This window comes from Gracilinanus agilis, chromosome 2 (assembly GCF_016433145.1).
Source record: "Gracilinanus agilis isolate LMUSP501 chromosome 2, AgileGrace, whole genome shotgun sequence".
NCBI lineage: Eukaryota > Metazoa > Chordata > Mammalia > Didelphimorphia > Didelphidae > Gracilinanus > Gracilinanus agilis.
In genome coordinates this window covers 255814254-255833846 of record NC_058131.1, presented here as the reverse complement: position 1 = coordinate 255833846, position 19593 = coordinate 255814254, and the positions used below count along the sequence as shown (strand labels likewise).

Genomic DNA, 19593 nt, shown 5'->3' with positions numbered 1-19593 from the left:
GCTTTCAACAGGTAATGAAGATGACTTATGCCATCCGATTTCACAGGAAAAAAAATTATCTTAATTTACTAGTTAGTGCAAGATACATTTTATTTTCTTGCCAAAATTGTAACTAATCTTTCTTCAAGTATAGGCTTAGTAATTTAATGTATTCTAATGTCAAGGGAATACTGGGGGAAAAATTCATTTGACTACATTGCAAACTAGTAGCTCTTGGGGCCAAATTCTAATTTATTTCCTGCTACATGACTATTTTGCCTCTTGTTGAGGCCAGACACAGTCAGAGCAGCTGACATTTTAGGTTCTATTCTAGTTTTCTTAGTCTGAAGGGGCCTTCCCCACCTCTCACATCAGGGATATTTTAAAAATGGAAATCCTGATTCCTTAGTGAACCCACATTACAAGAAAAATTCTATTCCCTGAAAATAAATTTTTTTATTCTTAAATGAGCTATTTTTTAAAAAGAGTGCTGTGATTTAACTCTATGAAAACAGATTAATACAACGAAACAAGTCCCATAAGTAGTCTTCTCATGGCCTCTGTCCTTTAGGAGAATTTTGTATCACATTGGTTTTAAGTCCAAAAGCAGAATTTACAACTAGGGTCACCTTAAACACTGCCTCAAATAATCTGGTTCAAAAAGTGAATAGTTATTTAAGAAATTGGAAGAAACCTTAAGTTTGGGGGTAATGGAATTTTTCTTCTCTAAAGTTCTTTCACAACAAAACAGCTGCCTGTAGAGGAAGAATTATGGAGGAATCACGGCCACATTTCGAAAGGTGCTATTTCCTGGAATGTCAGGTACAACGTGTTCTATTGCCACCTCATTCAAAAGGAAATATAGAGTGGTTGTCTTTAGCAACAAATAATTCAGGAGTAGCTAGAGCAAAGGCTTATAATGTTAAGTTACAAGTCCTGATTCTATGATTTAGTCACATGTATATAATATTACTACACTTTGGACCCAAGTTTAAATTTCTGGAAACAATTTCAAAGTCAATTCTATGGAGAACATTTCATGCTACTAGGCAAAACAAACTAAAAAACCAACAATTATTGAAATTATAATGTTTTAAAACTTTTAAGAAAGTGAGTACAGAATAAATAAAGGTCATAAATATTATATTAGATGAAAACCTTTAAAACTGTACAGTTATTTCAGGACCAATTAGAACATGAAGAACTTAATTCTCCAGTCATCACTCATCACATTTTTCTACAATTCCAGTAGTATTTGACAGCACCATATCAACAAAAGTTAAGAACAACTATTAAGTCCTTCTTTAGAAATCTGCCCTCGTAGGTAAGAAAATCTTTTTGTCAAGATTTTCATAGTACTTTGAAATGGATCTAGCTCTCAGATAATAAATCAAATCACTGATAGAATATGCTCTGTTAATGAACTGTACTTTGGTAACAAACAGGGCTAAACTGCTATAGTTGATTAAAGAGATCCTGATTTGAAAAATATCCTATACCTGGTGTGTAAAATAATGGAATGAATAGAAATAACTGAGAAGCTTCTTTTCAACAATGATTCATATCGATTTTTCAGCTAAGGTAGTTATAAATAGTAATACCATGTGGTTTACATTAAAAAATATAGTGCAGAATTTCTAAATGAAGGACACACATAGACCAATTCATTTAAACCCATGAAGCTGTTTAACTGAGCAACTAAATGTACTGATATCAATGATTGTTTCTTAGTATCCAAATTTTATTAATCTGATCATTAGCAATGAATTAAATTACATTAAAGGGGAATAAATTCTAAAATTTCAAAGACCTTCTCAATTTATTTCAATATGGAAAATCCGTGGCGGGAAATAAGGATGTTAATACTTAGAATCCATTGTTTAAGGCATTTGACCCCCAACCACACTTTTTGGTTCCAAATCACTTAAAAATACATGGTTTTAAAAAAATCAAAATCCCCAAACCCCAATTGCAAAATGTATTTTCAACATGCAACTTGGACATTTGACTGCTAAAAAGAGCAAATATATATATATATAATAACAGCTTTTGCATGTGCTTGTAAACTCTCAACTCCTCATATATTCTAGTAAAAAAAAAATACTGCGAATGTCTGGATAGAGAATTTGATTTCTATTTGGTAACATCATCATTTGACTTGAAATTCTCTCTGTTAAAAAACCAAACCATTCCTATCACTGAAACATGATTTATGAAAAAGAATTTATGGGGAAACATTGCACAGACTTGTACCACTGAGGGTTATACATTCAAAGGCAGCTTTCAGAAAGAAAAGAACACTCATTCACACATACATACACACATATACTCACACACAATTACCTAATGTGACTTTACACCAACCAGTACAACAATAAGGACAATAACTATTACAAATAAAATTAAAATAACGAGCATCTTCCGATTCTTCTTTTGATACTGCTCTGCCTAAAGAATAAGAAAAAATGCCCAGTAAGTGCCTTTTCGAAGAAGCCAAATTAAAAGCTGATTTATCTATACTCATGTTCTTAAATTCTAGCTACTTTTAATGAGAAATCTTGATTTCAGGTTATATAGTTATACTCCAGAAATTAACCCAAGAACATTTCACTAATTCTACAATCTACTTTAAACTAAATCTCCTAAAGTTCAGAGTCTAAGTTGAAAGTCATGCTGATTACCTTGCCTTCTATTTTCCTTGTATTTATCAATTCAAATATTTAACAGATATTTGCCTGTTACACATGTGATAATGAGATTAAATCTACCTTGCCCATTCTCAAATCTAATCACCAAAAGTGTAAACAATTCCACTCACAAGTGGAACTCACAAGTTAGGAGGTCTGTGACCCACATGTGCTAGAGTGATGAATCAGAATTTACTGACTGCCTCCTGGGCAGTCCTAAGAAGTGTCTATTGTGACTGGACATGAAAACTAGGAAGGAAGGCACAGGAAGTGACACAAAAGAAGCCCCTTTAAAAGAGAGTTCAGTGAGTTTAGCTTCTCTCTTCTGGTTCATGTCTTAGATCTGAAGGACCGCTTCTTGTTCATTGCTTGGACGTGGAGGAGCTCTGGCTGGGACACTGAGACCTTGGTGAGACTGTTCTTAAATCTTTCCCTTAGAACTATAAGTGGTGAGGGAAGAAGGCTGACTGACTACCTTAACTTCCCTGGAGGTACTAGCCTCCGGGAGGCTCCCTTGATTGGGAGAAGCCCTTGTGGCTAAACCCCTTGCTAATTGACTTATAGGTTTTCCAGCTGGGCCTCTGGAGCCCTGAATAAAGCCCAGTCTTGAATACAAATCTAGTTGTTAGATCTCTTACTCTATCCTCTTCTCATCTTTCTACCTCCATTCTCTCTTATATTTTGTAAATAAATTACTAAAATCATTTTTGGAATTGGTATTTATTCAGTTCCTTGGCAACTACACCTTTAAATAATATTATATCCAATCAAAAAAACCCTTTTCCCTCTTACACATAGTAGTGCAAATTGTATATGTCTTTAGATTAATGTTGGAATATAAAAAATACTCAACATGAAATTTCCTCTTCTACACATAGATCAGAAAATGTTTTTCTCTGAAATGGGAGCTAAAGCTAGAAAGCTAGAAAGAATTAATCCCCAATTGATGAGATTAGTTACCTGCAGAAATAATTAAGCCACTCTAGGAAATGCTGGCTAAATTATCCTGCTGATAAGACTAGCCCCTCTATTAAAGCTCACTAAGGAGATTTCCTAAATGTAGGAAGGGGACTACAATCTAAAATGTAACAGATGTAAGATAAAATATTACCTAATTAATTGTAAACTGCCTTTCAGGGTTTGATATTATGGGATGTGGTAAGGAACATTGCTGAAAAAGGAGGAAAAATGTTGAATGCACCCTGACACTAGAGAATAGAATGCACCAATTCTAGGAGACTGGTCCTGGTCTGCTCTACTAAAGGGGAATTCACAAAGCACAAACATTGATGGACAAATGTCTTTGACCATTCAACTACCTCTGCTTTCATTAAATATACATTAATAAATCTTCAGATCTTCTTGTTATTTGGCTAGTTGAGTGATCTACCAATCAGCAGAGGATGCCCTCCAGAAAGCAGTGCTGGTTCTTGTGTTGATAAGACACTATAAATTAAATGGCATTCAGACGTCTAAGTCAGTCTTTCCTGTGAGTTTAGTTAGGACACAATCATTCATCTATACAACAGTAATATATTATGAAATGGATATAATTTTCATAAAAGGAAAAAAAGAGCATGCAGTGCTAGAAAAGTCAACATTAAATGGATTCAAAACCAGTCCAATTCACAGTTTAGTACATGACATAAAATTTCTAGTGCTTATAACATCTGATTACTAATTCAGAAGCCCTAGTGTTTTAATCAACTTGTATTGCACAATATTTTGCTAGTCTCATTCAAGATGCTTCTAAGGCCTTGGGAAATTCAGAGGCACATCTAAATTTAGGCATTACATAATGAGAAATCAAAGCCAATTTTTACTGTTTTACTGTATAATGGCTTATGACCAAGTTGACCTAAATGTCCATTAGATCTTTGGATTATTCTAAGGAAGATACCTTCTACAGAAGCAAAAAGCATATTTTTACCAACTCTATTTCCACCAAATAAGTGGTAACAAGAGCTGTATGTGGACTGCAAAATTATAAATATAATTATATATATTTAATATATAAACTTTTAAGAAATAGAACAAGCTGAAACTATTATGAATAAGGTCCCTTTCTGTTCTACAAAGTAACTGGCTCCAGAAGTACAACAAAGTGATATTGAAAATGAGAAAAATGCTTATTTCATGGCTGGAAATATTATGGGATGGTACATGAGGAAATGGAAGGAATACATTTTATTTGTGAATAGTCACACACTTTATTTTTAAAATACATTCAACTAAATGTAAAATTTACTTGCAGTTTATACACATCCATTTCTCATATATGATTAGATTTAAAGGTAAAGCAATAGGCCTATCACATCCAAAGAAAAATATGCAAATACACAAATGTCTATCACACTGCTCTCTTGTAAGAAAAAATTTAAAGGCAGTATTCTAATTTGACCTCCTTTTTTTTTTTATCTCAGGTGACCACAGAGATCTGTTGTGGCAATTAAAAGGCAAAAATTAAGACTCTGATCTGCAGAAGTGCTCCTCTGCCAGTCACTGATCAGAAATGTTCCATGAGAAGAAAAATCGATTCAGATTCAAGCAATAATGAACAGCCAGATTTCAAAACACTTTAACAAATGTTGACTTGTTTAAAAAAATAATCAAGTTTAAAAAGAGATGCATTAATTTTTAAGGGGGAAAAATTACAACCCTTTTTGATTTTTGTTGTCATGCTCCCAAGTGCTCCGTAATTTCAGATCCAAGTTTGAGGTTCACCAGAGATCATTTATGGCAGAAAAAAAGTAGAGTGACTCAGAGCTGGCTTTGCATAAAGTGCTGCAGGGATTATAGACTTGTCAGAATTCTCTAGACTTATTTTCTGATGCTTCTAAAACAGATATTGGCACCAAACACTTTTAAAAATGTGAGTTGAAAAAGCCAGCACTGACATAATCCTGTATTTGGTTATAGTTCTTAAAACCCTCTCAACCACTAAAATAATATTCTTTTATAAGCCTCTCCCTTTACCTTTTGAAGCTGTTTCAAACCATCTTCAGTTTTGATACAGGATTGTTCAACATTATAGTCAATTCTATCAAGGACTGTCCCCTGAATAATAAAATGACAATTAATGATTAAAAATTGAACTTCAAAATAAAATATCTAAAATGTAACTATTATTAACAAGGTTAGCTGTCCCAATTCCTTATGTTTAAAAGATATACTTCAAAAGCTTCAGTAAGATTTCAAGAAAATATGAATCAATCATCATTATGACTCAAATTTTCTCTGTTAGCTACAATAAAGTAATTTAGCTCACAAGGAATAACAAACAGATTTTTAAAATTTAAATCCTAAAAGATAAATAAGTTTTAGGCACACTGTAGTTTTGTCAGTAGGTATTGGATCTGAAAAGGAGCTTTAGTGCTCACAAACTCTTAAATAATGCTGGTGAATCCAGACATGGTTATTACAATGCCACCAGACTTTTATCACTGCAATAAATGTAAACCTCAGTCTCCATATATAAGAACTAAAGACTGTAAGCCACAACCCACCATCATAAAAGTGAATAATTTTGCTTCAGAAAGCATAATTTTCTTTGAAAAACTGGTTCCATTGTTGGCTAAAATAGGAAAAAGGAGTTGATGTATTGTGTGTCAGGATAGGGCCCTTAATTGAAACATTTTCTACTGGAAATTCAATCTGTTCATTTTAAATTGTTTAAATTATTATTGTATCTGCATCTTCTATAGCTCTAAAATTCCATTTTGAGTAGTTGGCATCACATTGAATCAGAGCCTAAATATCATTTCCTTGGAAGTTTTATCAACGATGAATCATCATTTTAATTGTATTTGAATGGTAGTGGCTCCAGCAGACATTATGCAGTAATTTGCCAAAACCAGCAAGCTCATATGGTGGCAGAAATAATAGTTGAAAGAAGTCAGAACCAGCCAGTTCTCTAGAGAAGGTTATGTATTACAGAAGGAAAATAAAACAATAAGATAAATTCACATACTTGTTCTACAATCATTGCTCCTAAGTCCCTAAATATTTCATTTAGGTCAGAAATAGACTGTACAATCTGGCGAATTTCTCGTTCCCGCTCTTCAACCATTAGTGTATTTTGTTCTACCAACACTAACTGGTCATCTGTAAAACCCTGTTGAAAGGGGAGAAAAAAGGCAGAGATATTCTAAAGTTAGGACCTCCTCTTTAATAAAGGAAAGACATTATATCACGTCTAAATTATGTGAGTAGTGTACATGCTTAAAACAGTTTTTTGAGGTAGGTATATGGCACTTCATTGTTCAAATAGTTAATAGTCCCTTGTTGGGAAAAAAAGATCCAAATCCACAAAGTACATTGGCCAAAAATGGGTCCTGAGCTGTATGTTTACATTACCCTATAAAAGCCAATTTGTTTACAAAGAAGAAATTAGACTATTTTCCTGAATGTTTTCAGGATAGCAAAAGTACAATGTCCCATCAAACTTTAGAATTAATGCTCCCTTTGTCTATTTTAAGTTAATCAAATAGAGAATTGAAGTGCCCCTACTTAGCACTTGGCTAGCCATTAAGTAAGAGAGCTCACAAATCACTTACTAGTTCATACCCCCAAAAGGCCACAAGCACTGTCCCTCCTTGGGCAGTGCTAGGCAAATTGGGAGACTGCAATTGGTTCCTGCAAGGAGGGGGAGAGACATTCTGCATTGGTGAGCAGGGTTGTAGGGAGACTCATCCTGGGCTGGTTGCATTCTGCACTGGGGAGGCTTGCTGGGTGAGTGACTCAGGTTGAAGTAAGAGGCTCGCATTGGTGGATTTCTGGCTGAAGACACCACCAGGACTCCTGCTTGGAGATTGGGACTTGAGGGAGCCCTGTTGGGGGCTGAGCCAGACTTCACCGGAGCAGCACTTAGGGTGGTAGGCTAGACAAGGCTCTGTCCCCTTCCTACATTTCCCACTTTCAATATCTCTACCATGTTGTAAAACAAAAGCTGCTAATAGTCATTTCTGACTTAAGGGCTAATATTTTATAAACAGTGACCACAATCTCACTTTTACATCTCTCATATTGAGTCAAACATAATTTAAATCTTACAATAGAAATCAGATTTTTTTTGAAAGTGCTAGTGAACTTCTTATTAATAATTTTGTGGTTCTTAACATACCCGGTCATAAAGAGTGTTATCCTCTCCATCATCCATAAGTGGTACTGATGTGTCAAAAAAATGTTGGGATCTTTCCTCTCGATTCTTCATGCCTATTAGAGATACAAAGCTACATAAGTAAGATATATTAAATAATTTTGGAAATATTAATAAATCTGTAATATCAATATGAACTTTTTGTAGCCAGTTTTAAGTTATCTTCAAACAAGAAATTAAGAGACAAACAGTAATATTTATTAATATTAGATTATCAAAATAAAGTCCAAATGTTAAATAGCACTGTTCAGTTTAAGTTTTTAACAATAAGATCAATAATCTTATTAACTAGGGCCCTACTAAGCAGGAAAATGTATTAATTTAGAGAAATTGAGCCAAAGTTTACTTTTTGCTGGGCAAATGGGAAGAATAAGCATGATCTAAAGGGATTTAAATTACAGAAGAGAGTGATACATTAGTCTTATTTATTCAGACTGTTCCTACCAACTACAATTGTCCTTTAAAGTCTGTACCAGCTCTCATTTGCTCATCCCTTTCAACTGAAAGCACTCTCTCCTTACCTGAATCTCATGCCTTTTTTTTTTTTAAACCCTTGTACTTCGGTGTATTGTCTCATAGGTGGAAGATTGGTAAGGGTGGGCAATGGGGGTCAAGTGACTTGCCCAGGGTCACACAGCTGGGAAGTGGCTGAGGCCAGGTTTGAACCTAGGACCTCCTGTCTCTAGGCCTGACTCTCACTCCACTGAGCTACCCAGCTGCCCCCAATCTCATGCTTTTTTAACTTCTCCTTTGCAGTTATAACATTCTAGCTTGAATTATGATTATTTGTATACATAATTTTATTAATCCATTTTTTTTACAATAAGCTGCCTGAAAGCAGGGTAATATTTTTAGAATCTGTGTATGCAGAGTACTTTGCATGAGGTAAAATGCTCACTAAATGTGTGTTACTGAATTATTACATAAAACCTGAATTTTTAAAAGAAATACACCATTAGTTTTCAGTTTGGCAACTGAGAAGTGGCCCAACAACTTCAGATAATTCTTCCTAGTTTTACTCTATTCCTAACTCCCTCCCCACCTATATTTTAGGTTTAACTTAAATTACACTACTTAGATTTTACCATCACTGTGGCTATAAAGCTATGTAATCTTTCTTGTCATAAATTTAATTTTTTTCTAATTAAAAAAGTCAATACTTCCTTTTGACATATAGTTTTCACATATGCTTAATACTAATAAACATAAACAAGAGAAGATGGAGAAATAACAACCAGAAAACCAATGAATGGATTTTCTTGTAAGTTTTTTTTTTTAAAAACCCTTACCTTCCATCTTAGAATCAATACTGTGTATTGATTCGCAGGCAGAAGAGGGATAAGGGCTACGCAATGGGGGATAAGTGACTTGTCCAGGGTCACACAGCTAGGAAGTATCTGAGGCCACATTTGAATCCAGGACCTCCTATCTCCAGGCCTGGCTCTCAATCCACTGAACTACCTACCTTGCTGCCCCCTCAAGTTTTATAGCCAAGATAATTTTATTACTGAAAAATATAGAGACCAAGTCCTTGCATCTGAAATGATACTTACGTTTGAGATAGTCAGACTGTGCATGTCTAAAATTAGTGGATGATTCCTGAAGAGATTGAGCTAAAGAGGATACTACATTTCGAAGGACTCGCTCTTCCTGTTCAGTACAGTTTCGTGCTCTGCTCTGCAAGGACTGTACTGCTCTCTGACATCTATGAAAGAGCTAGAAGCAGAATCTTCATTGATTAAGTGAGACAATTTTTAAAAAATTCACAATTCCAAAATGGTAATTGTTGATGTGAAATACTGATATAATATGAAATTTCATACTTGAAAAACATTCAAGAGGTTTTATTTAACTACTTGGTATGAAACAGTGAAATTTGAGGAAAATAATCTAAGTCTTAATACAGAAATTAATTACCAATTAAATGAATCAACTATGCTTTAGCAAATGAAAACAATTATTTTAAATACTATGCGTTAAAATAGTATCCTGATGAAATTTTATTAAGAAATCATGCTACAACACTAGAGATTACTGCAGATTGATACTCTAAGCTTTTAGCTCTGTGGTACTGTCATGGTTTGACTTTCCGAATATGTCTTAAGTGTTGTAAATTATTTTTAAAATTAAATTGAAGTAATTTTGTTTGGTACATTGCATGTAGAATTTAAAAGCATCCTTTGTCAAACCTAGGAGATATCCTGAGACATGGGAAACTTAGAAAGAATGTTGCAACTGTAGGTCACTCCAAACTGTGCCTTTTTTTTCTTAAGCTTTAAAAAGTAGTCCTCCTGTAATATTCTTGACCTTCACCTGTGTGATCTCTTGTGTGGTTATTTCAATGGCATGTTCTTCTTCACTGCTATCATCCAACGTAGGTCTGTTTAAATGTTTATCATGAAGACTGGCCAATTCTTTCATCTTCTGTTTAATTCTGCCAACATCATATTGTATCTAAATGACATAAGTCAATAAAAACCACTGAAACAGATCAGAACATTCCTTAACAACAGATTCCTAGATTATAAATTACATAAAAAATGAAAAGTTCAGGTATACTTGTCTGAGTCACCTGAAAGAAGTAGCAATGATACACAAAGATCATATATATCAGGCGTCTTTCCCACGGTCCTCTTCTATTCTTTCTCAGTGACTTCATCAACTCTTTTGGGTTTAATTATCATTTCTATGCGGATAACTCACAGATCTATATGAATAATCCCAGTCTTTCTGATAATATGCAAGGTGCTAGGGATTCAAGGGCATAAACAATGAAATAATCCCTTCTCTCAAAAAGCTTATATTCTAATGAGGGAGATAACATGTAAAAACATATATAGCATAAATATAAAGTGAATTGATACAAATATATGCAAGATAATTAAATGCAAGAGTGCTTTGAAAGAGAGGGCACTAGCAGTTGAGGAAATCATGAAAGACTTCATGTAGAGGATGGTGATAGGGGGCAGCCGGGTGGCTTAGAGGATTGAGAGCCAAGCCTAGACACAGGAGGTCCTGCTCAAATGCGGCCTCAAACACTCCCCAGCTCTGTGACCCTGGGTAAATCACTTAACCCCCATTCCCTATCCCTTATAGCTCTTTGCCTAGGAACTAATATATAGTATTGATTCTAAGACAGAAGGTAAGGTTAAAAAAAAGAGATGGGAAGAAAGGGACTTTGAGGCAGAGATAAGGAGGGAATGCATTCTAGGCTTTCATGATACCTAGTGAACATAACTAACTAGTGCCCCAGAGTTATCTCAAACTCAGTATGCCTAATCATGGTGTTCACCTTAAACCATCTTTCAAGACACCTTCTTTCAAAAGGTACCACCATTTTTATAGTCTTTCAGGTTCATAACTCAGGTTATCTTCCTGTAGTCCTCACTCTCCTTAGCTCCTCATATTGTCTCTGTTGCCACACTTTTCATTTTTATCTCCATGTGAAATCTGGCCTCTTGACTCCACTCACATAGCTACACCTTAGTTCAGGTGCTCATCATATCTCCCTTAGTTACTGTAGCTGCAGTCTCCTAATTAGTCTCCCTGTCTCAAGTTTCTTTCTATTTCAGGCCATTCTTTATACAGTACCAAAGTGGTTTTCCTTAAGTGCAGATCTAACTCAATCAGCTTCAGAGGCTCTCTGATTCTTCTAGGAACAAATATAAATGGCTCTGAGCTCAGCTCTGAAAGTCCTTTACAACCTATCCCCAATATAGCTTTCCAATCTCAACGTATACTATCTACCTCCCATACTCTGCTCCTCATATAGAACACTGTATCCCTTCTCTCTTTCTGTGGATTTGCATTGGCTGTTCCCTCTGCCTAACCTCCACCTCACAGCCTCCCTCAGTGTTTCAAAATATGGCTCAAGCATTAACTTCTACATGAAGTTTTACCTGATACCAACTGCTAATGTCTGTACTCCCTAACAACCTTATATTTAATTGATTGATATTTATTACTTATGTATTTATTCTGTATACACTTATACATATGTACTTGCTTCCCAGGTAGAATATAATGTCCTTATAGAGAGTATTTCATTCCTGGCATCTGAAATACTTAACATAGAGTCTGAAACACAGGTGTTTAATAAATACATATTGATTGATAAACAAGGGTGAAAATAAAAGTATGATTTATGAAATAAAATGAGAGTCCACAAGAAACTCTTTGGAAAGACAGTATTTCTTTCCATGATAAATACACTGTGAATGTACTGTGGGCTGGTTTTATACACCATCACTAAAAGAAGGGAATAGATCAGGTTGGGTAACATAATAGGCACTCAATGCATCTGTATTGAAGTTGCAGATCACACTACCAGTTTCTGGGGATAAGTTACACTGAATACTACTTTCTTCACATTATATACAAAGCTTTCTTCATGATTCAGGAGTTTTCCATTAGTCTTACATAGAAAGTCTAAATTATCACAAATAAGAAATATTTTTCTTGAAGCCAGGAAGCAGCTTTAAAAATTCTTAGCCAAGAAGCACATTCAAGTTTATCCAAATATATTTTTGCAGCTGAAATCTAGATATGCAACTTGACACATTTTAAATGTGCTAAGTGTAGTATTTAGAAATTCAACTTACTTCATCTACTCCATCAACCCATTTGGGAGGTAACCGTTTTGTCACACCAATTGCTGCTTCTGGATCTAAGCTGATGCCTGACACCAGTGCCATGCGATCATCAGCAAGCTAAGGAGAGAAAAAGAATATTTTGAAACAAAACACGAAAATTTGATCCTAAGTACACACTTTCTCTTTTAAAATACTGCCACTAAAAGACACAGGAGTTTAGGAGAAAATGAACATACCACTTTCAGAAATGTATTCTTGAATCAACATTGCTATAATTTGGAATAATTCCCTCCCTGTTACAATGAGACATGTTGGAGGTCTCCTTAGATACAAAGGTGAATGTGAATTTTATTTAATCTACATAAGAAAGGCTGCTAGTTTCCTTATGGAAACACGAGTTAAAAAATTTTTCTTATAAAATACTTTCAAAAGAACAAGTTATTAGAATTATTTCACAGCAGAATGCCTTTACAGTGTACCATGGGTTATAATAGTTTATATGATAGCTACAAAAACCAATTTAAAAAACCAAACAGATACAAAAAGGATGATTTTTTTTTAATAGGGGTAATTTAGCTATCTCAATCATAAATCATATGGTTATAATTTGTTAACATTTGACAATGTGGATCTTTCTAGAGATTTTAAGGATTACCTTTGCTATATTTTAAGTAATTTCCCCCCTCTAGCATATATTCAGGTATAATATTTTCACTTTTGATTTTTAAGGACTTTAGAAATGTTACCAATAACTTATCAGCATTAAAAAAAAGATGCTTCTTAGAGAACTTTAATGACATAGACAACCATCTGTTTAGTTGCAATGGGAGAATGTATGAGTTTCTTTCTTTATGATTTTATTTTGCATGTAAAACTCAAAAAGATAGTTAAAAAGGAGAAAAAATCCCTTCTAATAAGCAGCATTCTGCAAATTTTCAGTTATGATGAAAAACTGATCAAACAAACATTTGGACTGCCTTTCTGCAAATCAAGAGGTAAAGGGAAACAAATGCCACAAAATCCCTTTATATATGCATAATAGTAAAAAAAAAAAACCCAAAAAAAACCTTTAAAGATAATTTCCAAGTCTTCACAGAAAAAAATTATTAAAAAATTTTCTATAGCTTTGTACGACTATTTGCATATTTGCCTTCTGGCAAAATGTATCTTTTGGTTGCCACAGTATTGATTTTAAAGTTTCCATTATTGTCACACTAAAAACACCTAGGAGACAGGACTGAAAAGATCTCTCTGGGTAATCCATGTTTTCATTTTGAGTCAACAAATATTTATTAAAGCACTTACTACGTGCCAGGCACTACTTTGGGGATCCAAAAAAATTGGGTAAAAACAGTGCCTGCTGTTAAGAAGCTCACATTCTAATGGGGAAGATAGCATGAAAAGAGCTACTTAATGTCTACAAGAGAAAATCAAGGGGAAAGGCACTACCAAGGGGCCAGAAAAGACCCCTTACAGAAGGGAAAATTTGAGGCAATTTCTGAAGGAAGTCTAGGAAGTCAGGAAGTAGAGGTGATGAGGGTGAGTATTCTAGGCAAGGAGGGGATAGTTGATGAAAAGGCATGGAGTCTGGAAATAGTGTTATATTAAGGAAAAGCAAAATGGTCAGAAACAATGGATTGTAGAATACATAATAGGGGAGGACAGCTTAACTGTTGTCAAATCAAAAAGGACAGATTTTACTTATAGTGAAAGCTTAAGAATTTCTACCCAGGTAGAAATTTCTCTATTCTGACAATGACTAGCTATGCAACCATAAACAAGTTGCTTATATCTTCTGAGCATTAGATTCCTCATATAAAAAAGAGATAATGCCAATTACTTTATGGTATTATCATGAAGAAAGGTAAATATCAATGTTATAGAAATGTAAGCTATAATTACTGTAACAATAAATAGCAAGTGAGTTGAATAATCCTTGGGTTTTTTAAAAAGGCCTTTTAAATTTGGTTTACCAGAACTACGGGTATATTTTTATTTCTACAGTAACATCTGAAAAATTAATGATATCAGATTTGTGAAAAACATCAATTTTGAATACAGTAGGAAAGCTTATTAAAAACAAATCCTTCCATCAGTGTCATAAATATTTCTTAATATATGCTTTGTAAATCTAGATTTTCTATTTATTGAATAAAGATTTCTTAAAGTGAGATATACTTGTAGATCTTTCTGAATCATCTAATTTGAAGCAAAATAATTAGCCCCACTTATAATAGAGTTGAATGTAAGCTCCTCGGGGACAATAAATGTTTTACTTCTATCTTTATAGCCCCAGCAATGAGTACACAGAAGGCACTTCATAAATGCTTGCTGATTGGCTGAGTAATACAGTTTGATTATAACAAAGAGATGCTATCCAACTGAAATTAAGTATACCATTTCTTTTGACTGTTTCAGGGGAATTTACCATGGGTATTGAAGTAGGGAATATAACAAAAAAACATACATTTTGAGAATAAAGATAGTATGATTAAAGATAAATATCAGTTCTACTGGCACTGTACAAAGAGCAAAAGGAATATTTTTTTACAAACTGAAATTAATCACCTTTCAAAAACATTCAAAACACAATACCTCATCCAGCTCCTGAAGAGATTTGTTGTTCCCATCAGTCCCATCCAGTTAGAGAAAGCAAAAGGTAGGAGAAAAAGAATGGAGACAGACAGACAGAGTATGGTCAGTTCTGAAAAAAATGTTTTTGGATTTAAGTAACTTATTTCACTAAAAACAAAGTTCCACAAACTAATGCATTTTTGTTTAAAAATCAAAAAGAAAAATCTTATATCATCAAACTATATAGTAAAACTGTATAAAACCACATTTTCATTTACAAAGATTGTGGTGACTGTTTTGTTTTGGTCCCTGGAAAAATAGCAATAGCAGCAAACGATTCTAAAAATGAAATACAAAAAGTTTTAAAACCTCAAACTTATTTTATTAATTTATTAGTAATTTTTGTTGATATTCAAATATCAGTTAGGTATGGCTACATTGTAAAATTCCCTCATAATAAACTAATGACAAAATGTGAATTCACCAGAAAAAATAATCATATATTTTAACATGGAAATCATCCCTATAAATATTTATTTTTTAAAGGTAAGAGCTCACAAAAATGTTCCAAAGTCTGAAAAAAATCTATCCTGAATTATTTACTAAATGCCTATAGATGCATGACACTACACAAATCAAATGATAGTCTTCTCTTTGGAATGAGGATGTTAAGAGCCAGCCTTTTCCTAGTACATAAATAAGATGGTAAAAACAGTGAAAACCAGTTCTACTAGGGTTAAGAGCCCTTGGCCACTAGGCAAATACTTAAGAAAGGGGAAAAAAAAATCCCAACCTTAACGGAATACCAATTTAAACTGTCTCTTGTACTGATAAGCATCTCAGCAAATTTAAATAGCTTTTCAGTACTATTCACAGAAACTATAACTGGCACATTGGAATAATTAACCTTTGTTGAATTTTTTATACTTAGCTATTAATTTGGGGAAATTATTATTTTATTATTTGGGGAAAGGATTCTTTATCCTTTTGTAGCTTTCCATTTCTCATAAATTATTCTGTTACCAGGAGAAGTCATTAGGAAGGGCATTCAATTGAACTTTGAAGAAAGCTAAATGCTTCTACAGAAAAACTAAGCTGAAATTATAGAAAGGCAAGTTCTCCTTTTCATTTCCTATTCAACTTACTCTTAGAAACAAAAGAAATTTAATTACAACAATATTTAACATTCTTCTCCCCTAAAGTCCTACTTTAATGTTTCATTCCTGTAGGATAGTTAATCCTAGATTGTGGAGAGAAAGCTCTGGCAACTCCTAACTGGAAAAGAAATTGAGAAGAGTCTGTTGTAGACTTTGTATCTGTGTTCCTTCTGAGAATCAGGCTAGATGGACTTACTATTAAAAGGTTGGCTTTCATTTAAAATCTTTACCCAAAGTAAATCACAAAGTGTATATGGGGAATGGGAAGAGAATAAAAGGAAGGTGGTATCTGTATCACTGGAACCCCTATTAGAACTTCTACAATATTAGAGAAAGTATATACACCACGCTGTAATCAGATCTAATTACTTTTTATGTAATAAAGTAATGCTTAAGATTTTCAGCTGGTCAGGAAGGAAGCACCTTCTTTTTATTCATGACCAATGTAAGTTTAGACAATAATCATAATTTATTTCAATTAGCACATCTTCTTATTCTGGAAGTGGCCGCTAAATGTGTTTGATCTTCAAACAAAGCAAATGTAACAAAACAAGGTGCAAGTTATATTGTTGCACTTCAGACTAGGCCTATTAACCCCGCAGATAGTAATACTTTTTTGATTACATAAGACCTGAGTTAAAGAGATATTAGTATTGAAGAATTTTAGGGTTTAAAAGACCTCAGAAATAATTTAGCTTAACCCCTCATTTCACAGACAAGGAAAGAAAGGTTCTGTGATGATTTGCCCAAGATCACATTGTTAATTCGGTGGCAGAGGATCTAGGACTTAGGCTCCCTGACTCTTAAACATGAGTCTTCTTTCTACCCTACTATGCTTCCTCTATTTTGATTTCCAACTTTAGAAACAAATTCAGAGAAAATTGAGAATTTTGTACACACCATTACTGTTAAAGCTATTTTTATCTATTAGGGATTTATAACTTGATTAGCAGTACTACTACCACAAACTTTTTGAAGAACCTGGCTTCTTAGTGGGAAATGCTGAACTTGCAAAGTATAAACAGTCTTATTTTTATTAATAGTCCATTATGAAGGCACAATAACCTTCAAACAATGTGCTGTTAATATAAGTATAAACAGGAATCAGTAATTGATTTACTGTCCCTCAATTTCCTAAGTTAATATAGTCTAACTTTACCTAGAATGTGAATAAATAATTCTGTCTACATTATCGAACATCTTTAGCCTTTTTGAAAGTGATATTTTAAAAATAATTTAGATTTGTTTTCTGAAAACCTTCATATACCAAGTAATAGAAGCAAACAGAACCTATCATGTGAAAGATCCCTCTACCAATGTAGACTGCAAATAATCTTATGATTTATTCACTAAGGCTTGCCTGAGGCAACTAAAGGAAAAGTGACTTACCCAGGATCATACAGCTAAAAAAAGCCAGATCCTGGATGATTTGGTCCAATATGCTATTTAGTACACCATGCCTGTAAGCTTTCAGATGCCTCACAAAACCCTTGTATATGCAAATATAGAAAATCTTGTGGGTTTTGGTGCCAGGGCATGAAATCTCAATCAAATTTTAAATCAAACTCCTCCTTCATAAAACAAATTCATACTTTTTCAAAGCTCAAAAATATAGGTGTCTTTTTCTATACATATGCATTAATAAAAAAGGAGTTGGTTATATCTTTAGAGTCACTTTGTAAATATCACTCATGACATACATTTTCAGAAGAAAGTGATAGAAACATGGTAAATTTTAAGGGGTCTCTGAGATATTTCAATAATAGTTTCTAACTTGGCATTTCCATGATTGAAGTAAGCATTTGTCTTTTGTAAGAGTTGTCATGAATTCCAGTAACATAACTACCAATACCACTTTTTTTTTATTGTTTAAACACTCTTTCTATGATAAACCTAAACTCATAAGCTAGGATTAATTTTTGAAAACAGTGTAGTCATGGCAATTTACTGGATTGCTGGGTTAATAGTGCAGGTTTTTTGTTTTTTAAAGCATGTGCACAGTATTAGATAAATTCCCACATAAACACAGTGTAAAAGGCAGTCAGAATAAAAGCAAAGACTCATTTCCTAAATGGGAAATGGAAAACAGGGGCCTTAGTTTCACAAAATTGTTCTCCAGGAAACAGGGGAACAAATCATTAATAGCATAAAGCAAGAAGAGCCTCGACTCTCACACAAGAATGGAAAATCTTCATTGGAAAAAATAAAGCAAAAATGACTTCATACAATGGAGTCATTTTAAAAAGAACTGTGGACAAACTGGGGAGGCATCAGAATGAAAAGACAAGGGATCAGGGAACTGGGGAGGAGGGGTTGAGAGAAGAAGTAACAAGCAAAAACATGAAGCAATGAAAAGTGAAACACAGAGCTTCATGAAGCCTCAAACAGAGCTTCAAAACTGAACAGGAGGAAAGAAGAAACTTATCCAAGTCCAGAGTGAGAGCGGCCCTGTGAAAGTTGGAAGCAAAAGCCCTGGGGTATGGAGAGGAAGGAGAAGGGGAGGAAGGAGAGAAGACAAGGGGAGAGGTTTCAAAACAAAACCCAACATCTCCAGTCTAATGCCTCCTAACAACGACATGACAATAAGACAGAGACAGAGACAGAGACAGAGACAGAGACAGAGACAGAGAGAGAGAGAGAGAGAGAGAGAGAGAGAGAGAGAGAGAGAGAGAGAGAGAGAGAAAGAAACAGAACACACTGCGGAGCACAGGGCACCGCGAGGAGCAGGTGGAGGAGGCCGGCAGGAGACTCACCGCAGCAACGCTACGTGAATGCAGAGGGCTGGAGGTGGAGGAGGTGTAACTACTCACTTGCTCGGCTAACAGCTGCCGGTTTTGGATGGAATTGTTCCGCAACAACAAGAAAGCGTCGGTTAAACGCCGGGTAGCCATGCTTAACCCTGCACGCCCCCCTGTCGGGGACCCCCACTCAGAGCCTCGGCCTGAACCTCAGAAATGGGGGCCTCCTCTGACCCCGCGGGGCCGCCTCCCCTCAAGCTTCCCCGCCTGCCCCTCTGGGGGCAAGGGCGGGGAATGGGGGAAGGGAGTAGGGGGATCCCCCGCCCACTCCTTCCCCAAATCCTGGCTTGAATTTCTAAGGGTCTAACTCCCCACCCAAACTCTGGTCTCTGGACGAGCCCGCGCCCCTCTCGGGGCTGTTCCGGGTCTCCCTCAGGGAGCCCCGGCCAGGCCTGGCCCCTCCAGATCGTTCGGAGCTCGTCTGCGGGCCTGTCAGAGCCCAGCCGGGCTCCTGGCCCCGATGCCCCGGATCTTCGTCCTCCTCCCTCCTTGGGCTCGCAGCAGGAGAGCTCGTGCCCCCTCCGGCTACAGGGCCTCCCGAGGGGGAAGCGGCGCAATCCTCAGCCTCATCATTCCTCTACTCCGCCGCTGCCGACGCCTCCGGCTCCCTCCATCCCCGGATCTGACTGCTGCAACCCGGCCACTTCC

At 35.3% G+C, this 19593-nt stretch overlaps 1 protein-coding gene across 5 annotated transcripts; it reads right to left on the bottom strand.

The window, feature by feature from the left end:
- Nucleotides 1–1699: 1699 nt before the first annotated feature.
- Nucleotides 1700–19353, bottom strand: STX16 (syntaxin 16). Of its 5 annotated transcripts, none has more exons than XM_044663848.1 (9): nt 18901–19353; nt 15012–15023; nt 12426–12533; nt 10138–10278; nt 9378–9540; nt 7789–7880; nt 6637–6780; nt 5643–5723; nt 1700–2427 (listed from the first exon to the last, which is right to left on the bottom strand). In XM_044663848.1, exons 1-9 carry the CDS (start codon nt 19036–19038, stop codon nt 2323–2325), a joined length of 984 nt encoding a protein of 327 aa, XP_044519783.1. In that variant the 5' UTR covers nt 19039–19353; the 3' UTR covers nt 1700–2322. The 5 variants fall into 5 exon arrangements, with proteins under 5 accessions (XP_044519783.1, XP_044519786.1, XP_044519784.1 ...); XM_044663851.1 differs by having other exon boundaries at nt 18958–19353; XM_044663849.1 differs by lacking the exon at nt 15012–15023 and having other exon boundaries at nt 18886–19353.
- Between the last annotated feature and the right edge of the window lie 240 nt (nt 19354–19593).